The following is a 17,855-nucleotide window of genomic DNA, read 5'->3' as shown; positions in this document are numbered from 1 at the left end:
CCTTGCCTTTCATCTACTCACCATGCCACTACTCTGCCTGACACTTGCCTGGAAAGATGGATGGATGGATAGATAAATGGAAGAGAAGATGGATGGATGGATAGATGGATGGATAAGTGCATAAGTACATAAAAATTTCATCCTTGGTTCCATGATAATTCATAGGATTTATTCAAATATCAGGGTAAAATCGTTATCTCCTCCTCTGGGGAAATATTGTCATTATGTTTCTGGTTAAAACTTCCTAAGGATCTATAGCTGGCCAGTTTCTAATCATAATAAAAACCAAAAGCTATCATAATTTGGGTAGCATAACTCCATACCTGGGACTCAAAGAAAAATATCTAGTCATGATTTCACTGGGAAAATGTAGCATCTTCTAAATGTGACAGTCTATGTTAGTTAGCCCTGTGTATGCCTATCAGGACTGGAGTTGATCCTTCAAAAATTTAAATTAAAAAAATATCTGGACTTTAGATTCGGAAGTGTGGTTTAAGGAAGATCGATGATACACCTGCAAATGAAATGCAGTTCTGTGTTAAAGTGAGGCATGACTTATTTTACAGCAAAAGAAAAGGTGGAGCATTAAATACACTCAGGCGCTGTGGCTACACATACTGGGAAAGACGTCATTTCAACAACAATTATCTTCCAGTTCCACTCTCACCTAGCAGGGGAAATGTGTTTTAGTTAGAAGGTTCTTGCCAGGACTTCCTCATACTTTCTAGGCAGCTCTTTGAAAATTAGTGGATTTGCAGATAGATAAGAAGGAAAACTCATTACCCACCCTCAGAGAGTTGAGTAACAAGGTGTATTACTCACGGCTCTGCCTGGAGGCTCGTGACCTCAGCCACATAGTTAGAAGGAATATAGCCCTGCAGCTGCTGGCCGGTGCCCTCTCCTCTTTTCTCCAAGTGCTTGGCGAACCACCAGCCCTCGTGGGAAGAGTCCAGGACTTGGAGCTTGTCGCCCTCGCGGAAGCTCAGGTCCTCTGCGGTCCGGGCCTGGTAATCAAACAGAGCCACAAAGTAGCGGCCCTGGATTCCCTTGGGCTCCAGACTCGGTGGCCGGGGACCATCGTGGGGGCTGCCAGTCCATGGGTTATCAATCACCGTGGGCTTGTCCGCCTCCTGGGACCAGCAGGGGAGCCAGGGCTCCAGGTACGCCCGGAGCCTCAGGCAGACGTTACCCATGGTGTCCCCGTGGGGAGGAGGGGAGATGGGCTCTTCCCCCTCCCCTTACTCTCTGCAGATCCACTTTCTCTCTTCCTGCACCAGGAAACTTTGAAATCGGCACTAATCCACCGGGGCTTTGGAGAGTGTGCAAAGCCCTGCTTCACAGCAGTCCGGCCGACCGGCTCGGGGAGACTCACCGGCCGCTCTGTGCGGCCGATGCGGCTGCCCCACAGCAAACTCGGCTGCGAGGTGGGCAGCTGCTCGGCGGGAAGGTGCCTTTTCTTCTTGTCTGCTTAGGAGTCCCACTACAAAAATAAATTTAAGAGGGCTTTATTTAGACAAACGTCTGAGAACAGAAAAGAGTCATCTTGCCTCTTGTCCCATGAAAAAGTTTCCGAGAAAAAGAGATTAACTCCAGGTGCGAGCGCCCCGTCTTGCCTTTGCCCGCCGCTCTCTCCCCGCGCCAGGTGCGTCTCTGTGGTCTGGGCTGTCCTGACCTCCACTGCTCTTTCCTTTTTGCTAATGAATAACCAACCAGCCCGGGCTATTGCCTTTAACATCCTGAGTTATGAACAGACTGTAATAATTTCTTCTTAACTTCCTGGTTTCTTTTGTGTCAGTGATGTCAGTGGGATTCCCGTCCTCTCCCTCCTCCCACACCCAAGAGAGAACAGCGCCCTCGCCAGGGGGCCTGACTCGAAAAGCGGCTGCCAAAAGCCAATATATTTTCCTAGACGGACGGGCTAGCCCAGGGAGCCTTTTGTCCTGCTGTGCTACCAGGATGGAAACTAAAGGCTGAGTTTTCTTCTTCCATAAGGATGAGTAGGATTGTTTTGCCACCATTAAGGGAAATAAAAAAGGAAAATTAGAGTGTTTAGGTATTTGTTACTGGACAAAGGGCAATTGGGAAAGAACCATTGAGTCCCTGCCTTTCTTCATTACCACGAATAGATTTCAATAGCCTCGAAGTACATTCACAATCTGGAAAAATATAAGAGCAGCTGAATAAAATGCTGAGAACCCGAAACACTGCATTTTCCCACAGAAGCATTTAATTTCCCATCCTTCATGTACTATTTCTGCAACACACACACACACACACACACACACACACACACACACACGCTAGGTGACCAGCAGGGAGAGAGTAGGACAGCTGTGTGTGAGCCTCTGTGGAGGTTCTTTCTGCAACTTTGACCTCCAGGTCTCCCTGCTCTGGTTCTTACTAACTTCCTCAGCAGGAGCTCAGGACCTAAGGAAACCCAGATGAGGACAGTGATCCTGACAGGCAGTGGGTTTTGCTCTACTTCCCCTAGTTCAGGGCTACTGTCTCACAAGTGGGTGCCCCGGCTCCCAAAAACACCTCAGCAGCGAGTTTAGATCAACACAGGGCCATCTTCACTAGTAGAGAACATTGCAAACTTGTTTATGAAGTGTCACTTTTTGTATAAGGTTTTTAGTAAAAGGTTTCTCTGTTAAAAACAATCTCTCTAAATGTTGCTGGAGACTTGAACCTGGCTAACCCAACCCAACTACAAACTCAAAACTCCTGTTGTTTGTCAAACAGCAAGGTATTTTTAGTAATCAGAATAACTGAACCCAAAAAAAAGAAAAGAAGGAAAAAAAGAAAACCAGAGAAGCATGGCCTCAGCCCCTTCTGCTACTACCTTGTATTGAAATCAGACATTCATGGAGGACCGAGCATTTGGTAACACCAGAGCGCATGTCGCACTTCAGGTTTCTCCAACTGTCTTCAGAGTCAGAGTAGAAGTACTAACTTGGCAGAAAGAGAAAAGCCAAAAGCTGAGGCAGGTTTGTTTATTCGTAATAGGGGACCCAAAATAGAATTCCAATATAGGACAGAAGAGAAAATAGCAATTATATAATATTGAGAAGCCATAAGAATATTTTGTTCCAAACACATTATTAAATGTAAAGAGTATAGGAGTCTATTAATGCCCTCAAAGAGAGGCATAGATGCTAATGTCTTCCCATTGACATCTACATGATCTAGAATATGAAATAAGATTTGGAAGCAACCAGAGAGATGTATTCAAAACCGATTTGTTAGGTTTTTTTTCTTTTACTTTACAATATTGAGCTTTATTGGCTTTTCTTTTCTTTTTTATTGAAATATTGTCATTTTACAATGTGGAAGTTATTTCTTTAATTTTTTTATTGAGTTATAGTCATTTTACAATGTTGTGTCAAATTCCAGTGTAGAGCACAATTTTTCAGTTATACATGAACATACACATATTCATTGTCACATTTTTTTCGCTGTGAGCTACCACAAGATCTTGTATATACAAAACCGATTTATGGCTAGAGTTTGACTTCAGAAATTTGAAGGTTCTAAATTCAAATATGCCTCCGTTATGGTTATGACAAGGCGTTCTGGAAAAAGACAAAGTGGCTGACCTGCACAGCACAGTCACTGAGCTAGTGAATGAAACTGAAAAGCAACCAGTCATCCAAAGACATCAGGCGAGCAGTGGCCTGAGAAATTGAGCCCAGGAGTGGGGAGAAAAAGAGTTTCCTTGTGTTGATCAAACCAGAATCCTACAATCACCCAAGCCTGAAGCCTTACAGTTATCTTTTACGCTTTCCCTGGTTTCTCTGAGCTAATCAATCACTAAATTCTGCTCTGTCTGTCTTTTCATTTATTCTACAATTTTTTTATTCCCTCTGAATAACAGCTGGGTATTGGACAAAAAAATAGAATATTCTTCCCTAGATTATTCCAGGGGCCTCCTAACGAGCCTCCTTTCCTTCAGCTTATCTCTTATCTCTAATCTCTTATCTCTCATTTCGAACACTACTCCCAGAGCAGTTTTTTGTTTTGATTTTGGTTTGGTTTTTGGTTTGTCATAATCTATTTAGAAGCTATTAATGAAACAAAGAAGAAAAGTTAGAGGTAAAAATCAAAGGTGGAACTCACTAAATTTTCTCTATTATCTATCCTCTGAATGATACTAAAGTTTCATTCTCATTCTCTATTTTCTCTTCAACCACCTTCTATACATCACTGTTGTTCTTGAGAGCAAAGAAAAAAAAGTTTAAATTATAATCCCCATATAAACTGTCTTCTGAGACCAACACTTCCGAGCATGTGTTTCACTCTTCAAAGCAATATTCATGCGATGGAGACTGAATAGTTGGCAGGCCTTGTTTAGATCAATTTTTTTTTTTTTTTCAAATCTCAGAACGCATAGAAAGTGCTGCGGCTACATTATTGAAGTAGATCTCACTGGTTTTGTTCAAGCAGTGCCTCTATATGTTTAGAGACACTGAAATGATCTTTACCTTTTCTAGCTGATAGTGATATGTCAGGTCTCATTTCAGGAGTAAGCTTGACACTATGTGACTTCATCCGTGGAATTTTTTGTTCAATCCTTTCTTCCAGAGCAGTTTTTATCATAGTAAGAAGCCAGAGGTGATATGAGTACTAGTAAGAGTAGCTATCAGTTTTGAGGGCTTTCTATGTGCCAGGCATTTAATTCTCAGAAAATAAAAAACAATAATACCTACGAGGAAGATAGTGTTTTGTTTTGTTTTAATTTTAGAGAAGAAACTGAGACAGAGAGGTTAAGTAATTCTCCCAGGGTCACACAGCCCCCAAGTGGCTGAACCATGAGTTAACACTCTGGTCTAAATCTGACTCCAGAAACCTGAGCTTGTCACTCCTCTATTTCAATGACTCTTTTTAAAAAAAAAAGCTAACATTATTCCGTTAAAAATCCTTCAGGGACTCCCAACATATTGGGAATAAAATCTAATTTCTTAAGCAGGACACACGAGGCTCTGGTAAATTTCCAAGCTTCATGGCCCTTCACTTCTGCATACCTACCCTGTGATGCAGGTTCACCGAGCAGTCAGCCACTCCTGAAGCCCAAGGCCCTCTTTACTGCTGCACCTCTGCTTCCTCCTCTACTTGTTTCCCTGGTGACTTCTGCGTGATTTTTCCAGGTGGGGTTCAAGTAGCACATTCTCTGCCATAATAGATTAGAGGTCCCTCCTCTGTGTCCTCCTAAAACCTGGCACACACACTTCTCCTTGACCCCCTATTAAATTCCACTTGTTTCCCTTACTTGCTTTCTTTCCCCAGGAGTATAAAATTGCCTTCTTTGAATCCTCAGTGCCTTGTACAAGATCCAGGATGTAAGTAGTAAACACTCAACAAGTACTTGTTGAAGGAAAGAGAGAGAAAAAGAAGAGAGAAAGAGTACGGTAAGGATGGAGGGATGGAAGGAGAGAGGAAAGGGAAGAGGAGTAAAGGACAGGGGAAGAGAAGGAGGGAAGGAAGGAAGGAAACCCACTGGGGTTAAAAAAAAAAACACTTATGCAAGTATTCACAAATGAAAGCAGAAGTTGTATAATGTGAAAAGACTTGGGAGCACAAAGGATAGTGACTTTCTATTGCCTCTCAGTCCCCATCCTTCCTCACATTGTGGGTCCTCTGCACCTCCTAAACCAGTTTTCCTGCCTACAGCTACTCTCCTTCCCATCCTCACAGCACACTGCTGCCACATTAACTTTCGTACATCACTCTTCTGAACAATAACCTTCAACAACTCCTCATTGCCTGGACGAAACAGCTTGGAATTCAAGACTAAAGAATTTGGACTTTGTCCGATCTCTATCCGATGTACCCTTTCAACATTCTCCTTCCATTACCACTTTAGTTAACCCTCCCACTCAGCCAAATTAGTTTATTGTGTCTCCAATGGGTCTTGTCCATTCCCACCTCTGATCCTGTCTCCTTTGCCATTCTTTCTCCTGGTATTCCTTCCCCTCTCAGCAGACTTGCCTGCATTTGGAGGCCTAAATAAAATTCCCACATCTCCTTTAGACCTTCTTTGTCTGTTTCTGCCAAAATAATTTTTCTTTTCCTTGCATTTTTCTAGCTCCTGCAACCCCCTATCCAACATATACACAATGTTAAATGAATTTAGCCACGCTCCTATATCTGATTTGCTGAGCACTGCAACATAAAATCCCATAGCTACTCAGTTTTATACTAGGACAAATTAATGATCTCCAACTCCTGCGAGGCCCTTAGCTCTGCTCAACATTCTTTTACAGGCCAGTCCATTTAGCTGGTGTTCTCTTCATTTTCTCATAGCCCTGCTCCAAATCATGCACCAGTCTTCTCAGGCTCTCTGCAGATACCCTTCTTCTCTAATGATGAGCTTATCACAGAAGTTCATAGAAATTCCAAATCTAGTCAACATTAATCAATTCAATTTCTTTTTCTTACATTAAAAGAAAATCTACATCTGCAAATCCTTGCGCTTTCTTCATTCCTGAGACAAAAATATCCACTTGCCTACCCAGTGTTCAGTTTTCCCTTCCTACTAACATCCCTGCTTTCATAGAAGCAAAAGGCTGGAGACTACATTTCTCATCCCTTCTTCTGATGGGAAGTGGCCAATAAAAATGTAAGCAAAAGTCGTTGGGTGGGATTTCAAGAAAATGCCTTTTAAGAGATGGATTCAGCTGAGAGGTTTATTCTTGTTCCCTTCTGTCTTTTCTTTTGCCTCTGTCTGAAACTCAGTTGAGATAGCTGGACCTCCAGCAGGCATCTTGGACTATTAGGTGAACTTAAAAATATTCTAGAGATATCTGTAAAGGGATAAATAAGTGGCTTCCAAGAAGACTGAATATTCTCATATATACAATCTTCAAGAAGCAGGTGATGAGCTTTTCTAAATTGGAGATAACGTAGCCATGGTTCACCCACATGGTTTGTCTTTGCCTGTTAAACAAATACTTCATTAATCAAGATTCTCATTTTTCTAGCAGCAAAATTATTTTAGTAATCCTCAAAACCCTCTCTAGTCTGTAAGAGGCCATCACAATTCCCCCAAACGATAGAAAACTGAAAAACCTAGAAGTCTCTGTTTGGTTTTTGTTTTTGTTTTTTTTCCTTAAGCCCTTCTTTTTGGATATTTTGACAAGCTTGAGACAGAAAATTTGTGGTTGGGTAGACTGAGCATGAGCATATATTTTATTAAAGTGTGCTTCCTACTGTAAATCTTGTAAGTTTCTTCGCTGATTCCAAAATCTGTGTGCAAAATAAGAGTAGCAGAGCCATGCCTCTGTTGGGGTTTAACTCCTGTCAAAAGATTAATTCTTACTCAATATTGCTGTGGAAAAGTTTTTTTTGTTAATGTACATTAGATAACAGTAAAGTTAGAATCACAGCTGGCTGAAGAAATGAACCCAAATAGCATTGCTCGTTAATTGGTGTCCTTTGGATGAGTGTCTCTGGTGCTCTGTCACAGGGAAGCAGCATGGCTTGTGGGTGAGAAGTCCTGTTCCCTTGGCACTCTTTGGCTCTGTGGTTCTGGATAAATTATTGACTGCTTTTTCTTGGTTTCTTGGTTTCGTTTTTCTTGGTAAAATACTGACAATTCCTCAGTAGTAACATTTACCTCGTAAAACTGTAAGAATTAAATGAGAAAATGCATTACAGTATTTAGCCCACTGTCTAGGACATGGTGGGTGCCCAATAAAAATCAGCTATTGTGAAAATATGTCACTGAGCCACTCCTGGAGTTCCCATCCCTCTCCTTGTATTACTGAGAACAGTTGTAGGAAATTATCACATTCCCAGCTCACTCCCCACTTCAAACAAAAGCAAAATGCAGGTTATGTATCTGTTCCCAAAAGCATTGCCACGTATGTAGCTAAAACTATGGTTCTGTGAGCATGTGAAAGAGATAGTAATATTGTATTCTACACAGAAAAACATCCTTTAAAAAAGCCTTTTAAAATCTCTGTTTTTCCCCAGAAATTCTCTCCATAAGACTACTATTGCATCCATCATTTCTTTTTTATTTTTTCTTATTTATAGATTTTTTTTAATTGAAGTATAGTCAGTTACAACATGTCAATTTCTGGTGTACAGCATGTCCCAGTCATGTATATATATACATATATTCTTTTTCATATTCTTTTTTATTAAAGTTTACTATAAGATATTGAATATAGTTCCCTGTGCTACACAAAAAAATTTGTTATTTATTTATTTTTATATATAGTGGTTAACCTTTGCAAATCTCAAACTCCCAAATTTATCCCTTCCCACCCCCTTTTCCCTCGGTAACCATAAAATTGTTTACTAAGTCTACGAGTTTTTGTTTTGTTTTGTTTTGTACATGAGTCTATTAGAGTCCTCTTTTTTTGTTCTTTGTCAATTTTTTTAGATTCCACATATGAGTGATATCATATGATATTTTTCTTTCTCTTTCTGGCTTACTTCTCTTAGAATGACAATCTCCAGTTCTGTCCATGTTGCTGCAAATGGCATTATTTTATTCTTTTTATGGCTGAGTAGTATTCCATTGTATAAATATACAAATTCTTTATCCAATCATATGTTGATATCCATCATTTTTTAGTCCTCACCGTCCCCAGCTGTACCCTTCTTCCCATCACTCCTCATTCCTTCATTTGCGTATTCCTTTCAGGAAAATATCCATTTAAAGTCTTTTGTATGAATTAAATTAAAAATTACACCTGCACCACCCCCAGTAGATCAATTAAAGTATGTTTCAATTTTATATTTTGTGTTCAGATTTGGTGTCAAAAGATTTCAAAATACCAAAATGCATTATAAAATTTTTAAATGGTGAAATAATATTATAGAACACCAGAATGCTTTTGTTCAAATCTATTATGCCCTAACCCCATGACTAGGGTGGAGGAGTCTCTTTTCTTGCTGTTGCTTTCAATATAGAAGGATCTCCAAAAAGTCTGAGAATGGGTTTATATGAGTCATATGGGTTAACAGCATCGTTAGTAAATAGATTGTGTGTGTATGTGTGTGTGCGTGCGTGCCACAATTTCTCTGTTAATGAGACAAGTTGGAACATACAGAAGAGAAATCTATCCCAGATAGGCATGTGGGGAAAGGGGGCAGTTAGAAAAAAAGACGTGACATCTAAACTGAGACTTAAGGAAAGAATATAAGTTACGCAAGTGAAAAAGGAAGTGAAGGATAAGAAATGTTCCAGGTGGAGGGAAAGCCAGCATAAAGATACAGAGGCTACAGAAGAGCGGGTGTGTCCTGAGAACTAAAGGCCAACTTCACTTGATGTTTCCAGGAGCTCTTATCCAGATACAAAGCAGATCCAGGTACAAAGGCAACTCTGCTTAATTTCTCACATAAAACAAGAAAGGATTCAGACTGGGAGACCTGCAAATGGTGAAGGGAAACTGGCTGGGGCTCTGGGCTACCTCTGTCCCTCTCACACTTGACCCAAAGTGTAGCTGAGTGGGCACCCACATTCACAAACTTGATCTCACCCAGTTGCTTCTCAGACTTTCATGTGCTTGTGAACCATCTGAGGAATCATGTAAAAACATAAATTCTGATTCCGTAGATCGACGGTGAGGCCTAGTGGCCTGCATTTCTAACGAGGTCCTAGAGAATGCCTATACTGCTGATTTGCAGACCGCAGCTTGCGTAGCAGAATTTAGCGGCAAATTGATTCTCTCAGTGGGACATCAGCAAATGCTCAGCTGACAATCACTTACCTTTGGAAGTAATGTTATTGTTTAGTCTCTTAGATTTTTTTTTTTTTTGTCCTGAAAGAGATTTTAAAGACCATTAGTCCAATTACCTCATCTTAGAATGAAGGAAACAGCTCAGAGATGAGAAGCGACTTGCTTCAGGTCACAGAGCTGTTATTGATGATAAAGTCATGGATACCCAGCACTCCTGCCCTGGAGAATCCTTCCTCTCCACCACACAGCCGTCCTCTTCAAAGAGACCCATCAAAAGAGGATTCCATACAATCTTTGGTCATCACAGTTGAGGAAGAGGACTAGGGAATAGAAGATGAAAAGGACCAAGGATCATTTTGATGTGACCCCATCTAAGATCCCAGAAAAGGGTTTCATTGGAATCAGGGTAGGACTCCAATTTCCTGATTTTCAGTTTAGGCGACTTGTTTTGTACCCTTCTAACTATGATGTCCACCAGAAACTAACACAACATTGTAAATCAACTATACTTCAGTTAAAAAAAAGGTAACTCTGATGTCCACAAAGCATATAACCTGAACCATAGCTTCCCTTTTTTACACCGTTGCATGTTTTACAATGTTTATGATACGGTAAATCCCAATAGTAATTTTTTTTAGCATTCTTAGTTTTCTTTTTTTAGTATTTGCAAAATTCCAATAATATTAACAAAATACTAACCCATAGCGGGGAAAAGAATATTGCCATCTGTCCAGCTGGCATTCTCCAATTAAAAGAGATTTTATAATAGGTTTATTTCTGTTAGTCATTACCAATGATAAAAAAAAAATGCACTGGTTTTTACTTACACATACATGATTTTGTATAAAAACAAAGTAAAAAATTATTCTACTAAACTTCCCAGATTTAGAATTTTCCAATATCCATGCTAAGTAATTGGGCAGAGCTTCAAGAATTTCCTGTTCAGCTAGGCCTTTTATTTGTCTCTTGATAAATAAGTATTATATTTGGCATTCTTTACTTTGATATTGAACTATCTCTAAGTAACCACATGCAGGTTTCCACTGTTCACATTAATGGTTATTGTCTAATTGTTCTGTTTTTAAGCATTTCTTTTCATTTTTCCCTGATTTAGAAGAAAAAAAATCCTATTATCTTCATAAATTCCTACTATTTAGAGTCAAGGTTAAAGAAATGTTTTGGTTAACTTCAAATAAATACCCCTAATAAATTTTTTTAAAATAATAAAAGACTCTTTAGGATGGTTAGATTTTTTCCAAGCTCCTGACATTTAATACCCAAGCTCATAATAATGATGTTTTAGCAATATTTATATTGAAGACCTCTTGTTAAACCATATAATGTGTAGAGGTGTGTACAGAACAACAATTTACAGACTTGAACTTGGTGTAATTGCTGTCCTGAGCCTTAAAAGATGGTTGATCATTTTGGAAATGTAACCAAGTCTCGGAGGATTAATGTTCCTTAAAGAATCATCAAAGTAAATATGTTCCATATATAATAAAAGCCTATTAGAAGGTGGTCTGCATTTAAGTTGAAGTTAAAGTATGAGTCACATCTTAACCCCCATGTACAAAATAATATACATACATTTGTTTCACATTAGCACAAAAAACCTATAATCTGTGTGCTATGCTCATCTTCAGAAAGGAGTATTCATTCATTGACTATACACATTTTTACATCTCTCAGTTAAGAGAAATTACACAATATCAAACCTTAAAAGAGTACATACGAATAGAGTTACAAGTCTATTCTACAAACCTAGCCCCAAATGTATAGAATGTGACGAACCACCCCGCCCCCTCCACTGCCTCTTATCTTTTGCCACTTTGGCCTCCAGCAGAGTGTCTGTCTCCAGCCACTGGAAGTCATCTGCTAAAGCTCCACTGCCCAGCTAGTGTCCAGTGCAATCAGAATTTTGTTCAGTTACAAAAACACTCCTCTGCTGGTCTATCAGAAGCAACTGTGTGTAACATTCATGCTTTAGAAGATTAAACCATATGTTACTAATGGACCAACTGAAGGAATCACACTCTAGTGACTGCTGTAAAACAGTGGCCTGTCTGTTGAAAATTGTTTATTTCACTAGCCCTTGGGACTTCCCACCTTGCTTCACTGAGTCAGCAAATATTTACTGAGCTCCTACCACGTGTCAGGCACTGGACTGGTGCTTGGGGATATAAAATTAAATAAACAAGCATAGTCTCTCCCGTGTTATTGCAAATCAAAAATGTGACCAGATCAGTACTGTCAGTACAAAGGATATAGACCTAAATAAGGTATAAATTTGTTTGGAAGTAATGTCTCCCCCTTTGACTCCCACAAGAGTTTTCTTCTTGTAGAATTTATTCAACACATAATCATTCAATATCACCTACTGTGTATCAGGCATGGTGCTTGCTCTTGAGAATATAGACATGAAAAAAGATACAGCCTGTATTCTATATAGAATATATAAACTAGTGGAGAAGACAGAATTACACGAATAGTTATTTGCTAAGGGCTAGGAAGCAGAAGTACCAAGTGCTGTAAGAAGATCGTTGAATTCTATCATGCACAAGTCTTTAGATCTGTACTTGTTTCATCTTTGTATTATCCACAGAGCTTGGAAAAGTTGACATGTAAATGAATATTTGTTGAGTGATTGAGCCCTTAATTTGAGAACTGGGTCAGAAAACATCACTCCTTAAAAATGAAAACATTAATCAAAATAACTAGATGTTGCATTTATTATTGCTGTTCAAGGATAGTTCTGGTTCTCCTCTTCTAAGCACATGGTAGAATTATACTTCCTATTCCTTTGAAGATATGCATGACCATATGACTTGCTTTGATCAATGAAACGATATTAGAACTGGTATGTATCACTTCCAAGCAGAAGGCTTGAAGAGGAAGTGTGCAATTCAATACAATTCTTTCCCCTATCATGACGATGGTGTTCCAGATGAAAGATGATCTGTACCTTCTAAGGTACTAATGCCCCAAGACACTCAGTCTGAAATGGCTGCCAGCCTCAGGTGAGACGACATTTGGTGATGGGAGACAACATTGTCAGCTTGTTAACTAAAATAGCAGCTGTGGCTGGAAAGAGTTATGTAAGTTGAAGTTACGAGAAATGAGAGAAATTTACAATAATAACATTGGTCTTAAAGTTAGACATGGTATAGAAGTTAAACTATTAAATATTAAATTTTTTTTAATTTTGGGGGTGGTAATTAGGTATATTTATGTATTTTTAGAGGAGGTACTGGGGATTGAGCCCAGGACCTCCCGTATGCTAAGCATGTGCTCTACCAACTGAGCTATACCTTCCCCCCTTAAATGTTAAATTGTTAAAATGACTGTTATTTCTGTGCTGTCACTAAATTTGAGGCAGAATTTTTTAAAATAAACTTTCTGAACTGGACTGTCTTTTAATATTTAATGTATTTATTTTTGCCATTTGTGAAATACTACCATTATGAATATTTTGAGAATTGTTACTAATATTGTTTTATGAGAAAGGTATTATTGCTCTATTTTACATAACTCATAAGCTTAACCAAATAAGTGTAATTTTTTTTATGCTGAAAATTCCATTTTCTTCCAGTAAAATATACTTTTAACTTTATACAGGATAATGTAAGAATGGGGCAAGAATTCATGTAACAGAAATTTGATGCAACAATCTTGACTACAGAAATATCTATTCTCTTAAGCAGTGGGTTTCAATAGTTACTCTTAAGTAATGACAATGTCCCTAGTATATTGGACAAATTTCAATAGAGGAAAATCATAGTCAATGATTTAGAAAGTCTTATCTGGAAACAAGGAGATGTATTGAACTTAACAGGAAACAAAATGGATCGATACAATAACAATAAAAAATCATTTTAGCAGAAGTCACAGTTGAAAACATTAAATAATAAAATCACTAAACTTATTAAAGATGAAAGGGGAAGCGGCAGATAACTGATCATTATTTTAAAACTGTTCCAAGAAGACACTACAGTCCATGGCTTATTTTCCTTTGTGCATAATGTTATGTAGGAAACAATTTTTCAATTCATGCAATAATATTTATACTGCACTTTTCCATTTATATATGTTCATAAATATTAATCAATTCCCACAACAACGCAGTGAGATAGCTAAGAATTATCTAGAGTTGACAGACTGAGAGCTTAAAATGATGTTTGGCTATGATGCCAAGGACCGCTGAGGGAATTAATAAGAGAGCTGACAACAAAGTCCAAAATCCTGGCTCCTGGCTGCTGCTAGAGTGAAGGAAGCTGTCAGAGAGCATTCTTGTCCTGTCCTGACTCCTATTCTCCACCATGACAAAGGAGTCAAAAGCCCCTGCTCCTGCATTAACCCTGCATGGTCAGCCAAGCTATCACAGATGCTTCTTCTAGCCTAGTTCTTTGTGCTTCACCAAGTTAGGTATCTCACATTTCCCTAGAAAATATTAAGAAAATTTTCAAATCCACCATTCAGAGACCTGCTGAAGACTCAAGAAGTCTTCAATGAGTCCAAATGAGAAAAGTCTACTTAGAGCTTAAGAAGGAATATCATTACATTCTGCAAAACTAAAACCAGTCACACTGGGACTGATTCATCTGAACTCTTTTAATTTTAGGGAGCTTGTGGTTTGTATGCAGCTGCTGGTGATCAACCATCCCGATTTACCAGGAACTGAGGATCTCTTGGTATCTGCAAAATGAGTATGCTCTTACCTACTTCTATGTTGTGATGATTAAGTGAGGTCATTACACAATTCCTGCCGCATGGAAGAAGATCAATAATGTTTGCTATTTCTCCACTCACTGACAACCCCCTCACCCACGTGCAAGTTCGTTGTGTAAGTGTGTGCACACACACACACGCCTCAGAGAGAGAGAGATAAGACAGAAGGACAAGTGTACACCCAGAGACTTTGTAGCACTTGTGTATTCTCCTTGGAAGACTCTTATATTTCAGGGTGAAAAGGAAGAAAGAAAAAAAAAGGAGAAAATGGATGTGTTGTTTATATTGCTTACCTGGCTAATTTCCAGAAGAGACTAATAATAATAAATTATGCATGTATTGACACTTTCACTGTAAGCCAAAAGCACAATTTATTCAACCATTCTCATTAAGAATTGTTTGCATGTCCAAGTGACATTTTAAAAATATGGCTTTAAAAACAAGAATAAGTTACGGTGTATAAAAACACTACTTTCCAAGGGTCAACAGCCCTAATGAACAGTTTAATAGGCAGTATTATCTCAATATAGACAGAATCTATTAATAGAAACTAGAATAATTCTGTGAACCTCAAAATAAAATAGATAAAGCAAAGTTTCTAAAGTGAGTATTTTTCTACATGATGTACTATTAAAAAGTAAGTGTGACTGGGTAAAATAATTCTTAGGTTCCCAAAATGTTGGTGTAGGCGATTTATACCCTGTGATAATTTATACAGCTTGCCTGTAGCTCTTGGTGTGGACAGTGAGGAGTCTACTGAAGGTCAAATGAAAAATTAGTGCCTGATACACTTACACTAGTATTCGACAGAACTAGAAATTAATGGTTGTCAGAACACTGCCTGAAATTGTGACTCCCTAAGATTAAAGTCTTTATTATAAATCTGTGAAATGTGAATCCTGATTTATTGATTACCGAGGACATGGATTTAGAGTGTCAGTGAAATACAGGGCCTCCTGCCTCTGAGTAAAAGCTTCCTTGCACCCAATCAAAAATGCACAATGGATGAAGATGGAAATTAGGAAGTGGAAATTCATTCATGCATTCATTCAGTGGACATTATTTGCCAGGTTGTGTGCTACAGACTGAGACACAAAATGAACAAGACATAGCTCCGAGTCTGAAATAACTACAGCTAGTACAGAAGCCTGCCACAAAAATAGATAATAATAAGACAACCCAGAAGAAAAAAAAATACTTAATGCTATGTCCAAGGCTATATGGGAGGGAAGTAGCTTGCATGGAGATGGAAATCAGGAAATAAAAGGGAGTATGATATTAATTTTATGTGTCCAGTTTGACTGGGCTAAGGGATGACCAGATATCTGGTAAAACATTATTTCTGAGTGTGTCGTGAGGGTATTTCTGGAAAAGTTAACATTTGCATTTCTTTGTTTTCTTTTATTGAAGTACAGTCGGTTACCATGTGTCCATTTCTGGTCTAGAGCACAATGTCCCAGTCATCAGTAGGCTGAATAAAGAAGCTCCCCCTCACCAATATGAGTGGGCATCTTCCAGACCACTGATGGCCTGAATAGAACAAAAAGATGGAGGAAGGGAAAATTTGCTCTTTCTGCTTGAGCTGGGACATCCATCTTTTCCTGCTCTCAGACGGTGCTCTTTGTTCACAGGGCCTTTGGCCCAAACAATTTTCCCACTGGCTTTCCTAGCTTTTCCAGCCTGCAGATGGCAGATTATGGTACTTCTTGGCCTCCATAATTGCATAAGCCAATTCTTATGATAAATCTCTTCCTAAATCAATCAATCAATCAATCAATCAATCAATCAATCAATCTATCTATCTATCCTATTGTTTTTTTTTTTCTCTAGAGAGCCCTGAATAATACAAGAGGACAATGTTAGTCCCAGGGAAACAGGATGGAGAACACGAGATCTGAGTCATTTGTATGGGTCCCTGAGAAAAGGACCCTACATTCTGTCTCTTGCATGGTTAATTCCCCAGTACGGGAAATAACAGAACCCTCCACATGAGCTTGGGGATCCCAAAGCAGAGAAAATTGAGTCTTAATTCTCATTAGAAATTCTGAGAGAAGAAAGCTTTGCAGAATGTCCTATGACAATATGGTGCAATCACTAAAATAGGAACGGTGGGTCACAACCAGATAGAAAGAGGACCTGGGTAGCCACCCCACCGTCCCCCACCATAATACATACCCTCTTTTTCTGTGGCTTCAAAGCCAAAAGTCTCCTCTGAAGGTTTCCTGAAGCTGCTCAAAAAAGGAGTAAAGGTTGGCTGAGTGTGGAATGGTTTCATGGTTTGGGTCAAACTAAACATTTTTCTGATGGTACTATAACTAGGGGTGTTTCAGAGTTTATGCAGCAGGGATGGTTGCTGGTGGTGTGGCCAGTGTGGCCAAAAGCAGCCAAAGACTGGCAGGGATGGTCTAGCTGAGGAAAAGCAGTTATATGGATGCCACTAACCAAGGACCTGAAGTCTCTTTCCAGACTCGTTCATAACATGTTAGCTCTTCTGCAGTTTAGAACTTTCAGACCCTAGAAGAACAGCCAAGGCAAAGGGAAGTATGGTGAAATGATCATCAAAGAGAAACATGAGTTCAAATTGGAACAAGCTGAGTTTCCCTTAAGTTTATCTATTCTTTTATTTCCAACTTAACTTCTGGTAAATCAAGATGCTCCTCAACATACTGTGAAAGTTGATTATTTGAACCTAACCCAAAACTTAACATTTGTCCTAATTAAATGTCAATCCATTGTTACATTGTTTGAGATCTTTTTGAATCACAATTCTGCCATTTAGCATTTTAGCTCTTCTTCCAAGAAGAACTCATTTCACATTTTAAACATTTGGTTTTTGATTCAGATACAACCTTAATAAGAAGTCTCCTACCAAAGGACTTCATCCCATCACCCCCTCTCTCTCTACTGTCAGAAATAAATATACCCACACAAAGAAACACACAGTAAAACTTCTCAGTAGGCTTCTCTTCTTGCAGCAAGAGCAGAAATGGAGAGTAGAAAAACGACATATTTTTCTATTAAGAAATTCAAAGATTTTAGGGTTACTAAAGCAATCAAATGAAAAATATTCCTAATGCAGAACTACTGCCATCTTAAGGCCACAGCCCTGTAGTGTAAATCAGTTTTTGGTTCTGTTTAGCTAAATGGCTTATAGAAATTAATTTTTAGGCATTTGTGCATGTTTCCATTTTTTTCAAAGTACTAGATAAGCTTTATTGTTTCCCCTTAAACAAATTATATGATCCAGAGAAGATACGTAGATTAGATTATATAAAAGGTTGAACACTAGAATGTTTACTCTGGAGTATTTAGAAAAGCACATTTTAAGCTAATGAAAGATTAAACAATCAGGCCACTTCCTCCTCCCCAAAATAACAGCTTGGTAAATAACATTTACAATGTAGATGTTAAAATACAGCATTATAAATCCACACAATA

General features: G+C 38.7%; 1 protein-coding gene across 1 annotated transcript in view; it reads right to left on the bottom strand.

Annotated features, from left to right (window-relative positions):
* FRK (fyn related Src family tyrosine kinase) overlaps positions 1-1,789 on the bottom strand; it is an 85,651-nt gene extending 83,862 nt beyond the window's left edge. The window contains exon 1 of the mRNA XM_010965451.3: positions 823-1,789. Within this exon, the coding sequence (XP_010963753.1) occupies positions 823-1,193 (371 nt within the window). The 5' untranslated portion in view covers positions 1,194-1,789. The remainder of the gene's footprint in view (positions 1-822) is intronic.
* Positions 1,790-17,855: the final 16,066 nt, after the last annotated feature.

Source organism: Camelus bactrianus, chromosome 8 (genome assembly GCF_048773025.1).
Source record: "Camelus bactrianus isolate YW-2024 breed Bactrian camel chromosome 8, ASM4877302v1, whole genome shotgun sequence".
Lineage (NCBI taxonomy): Eukaryota > Metazoa > Chordata > Mammalia > Artiodactyla > Camelidae > Camelus > Camelus bactrianus.
The sequence above is the reverse complement of the archived record's forward strand: the minus strand, read 5'-3'. Positions and strand labels throughout refer to the sequence as shown.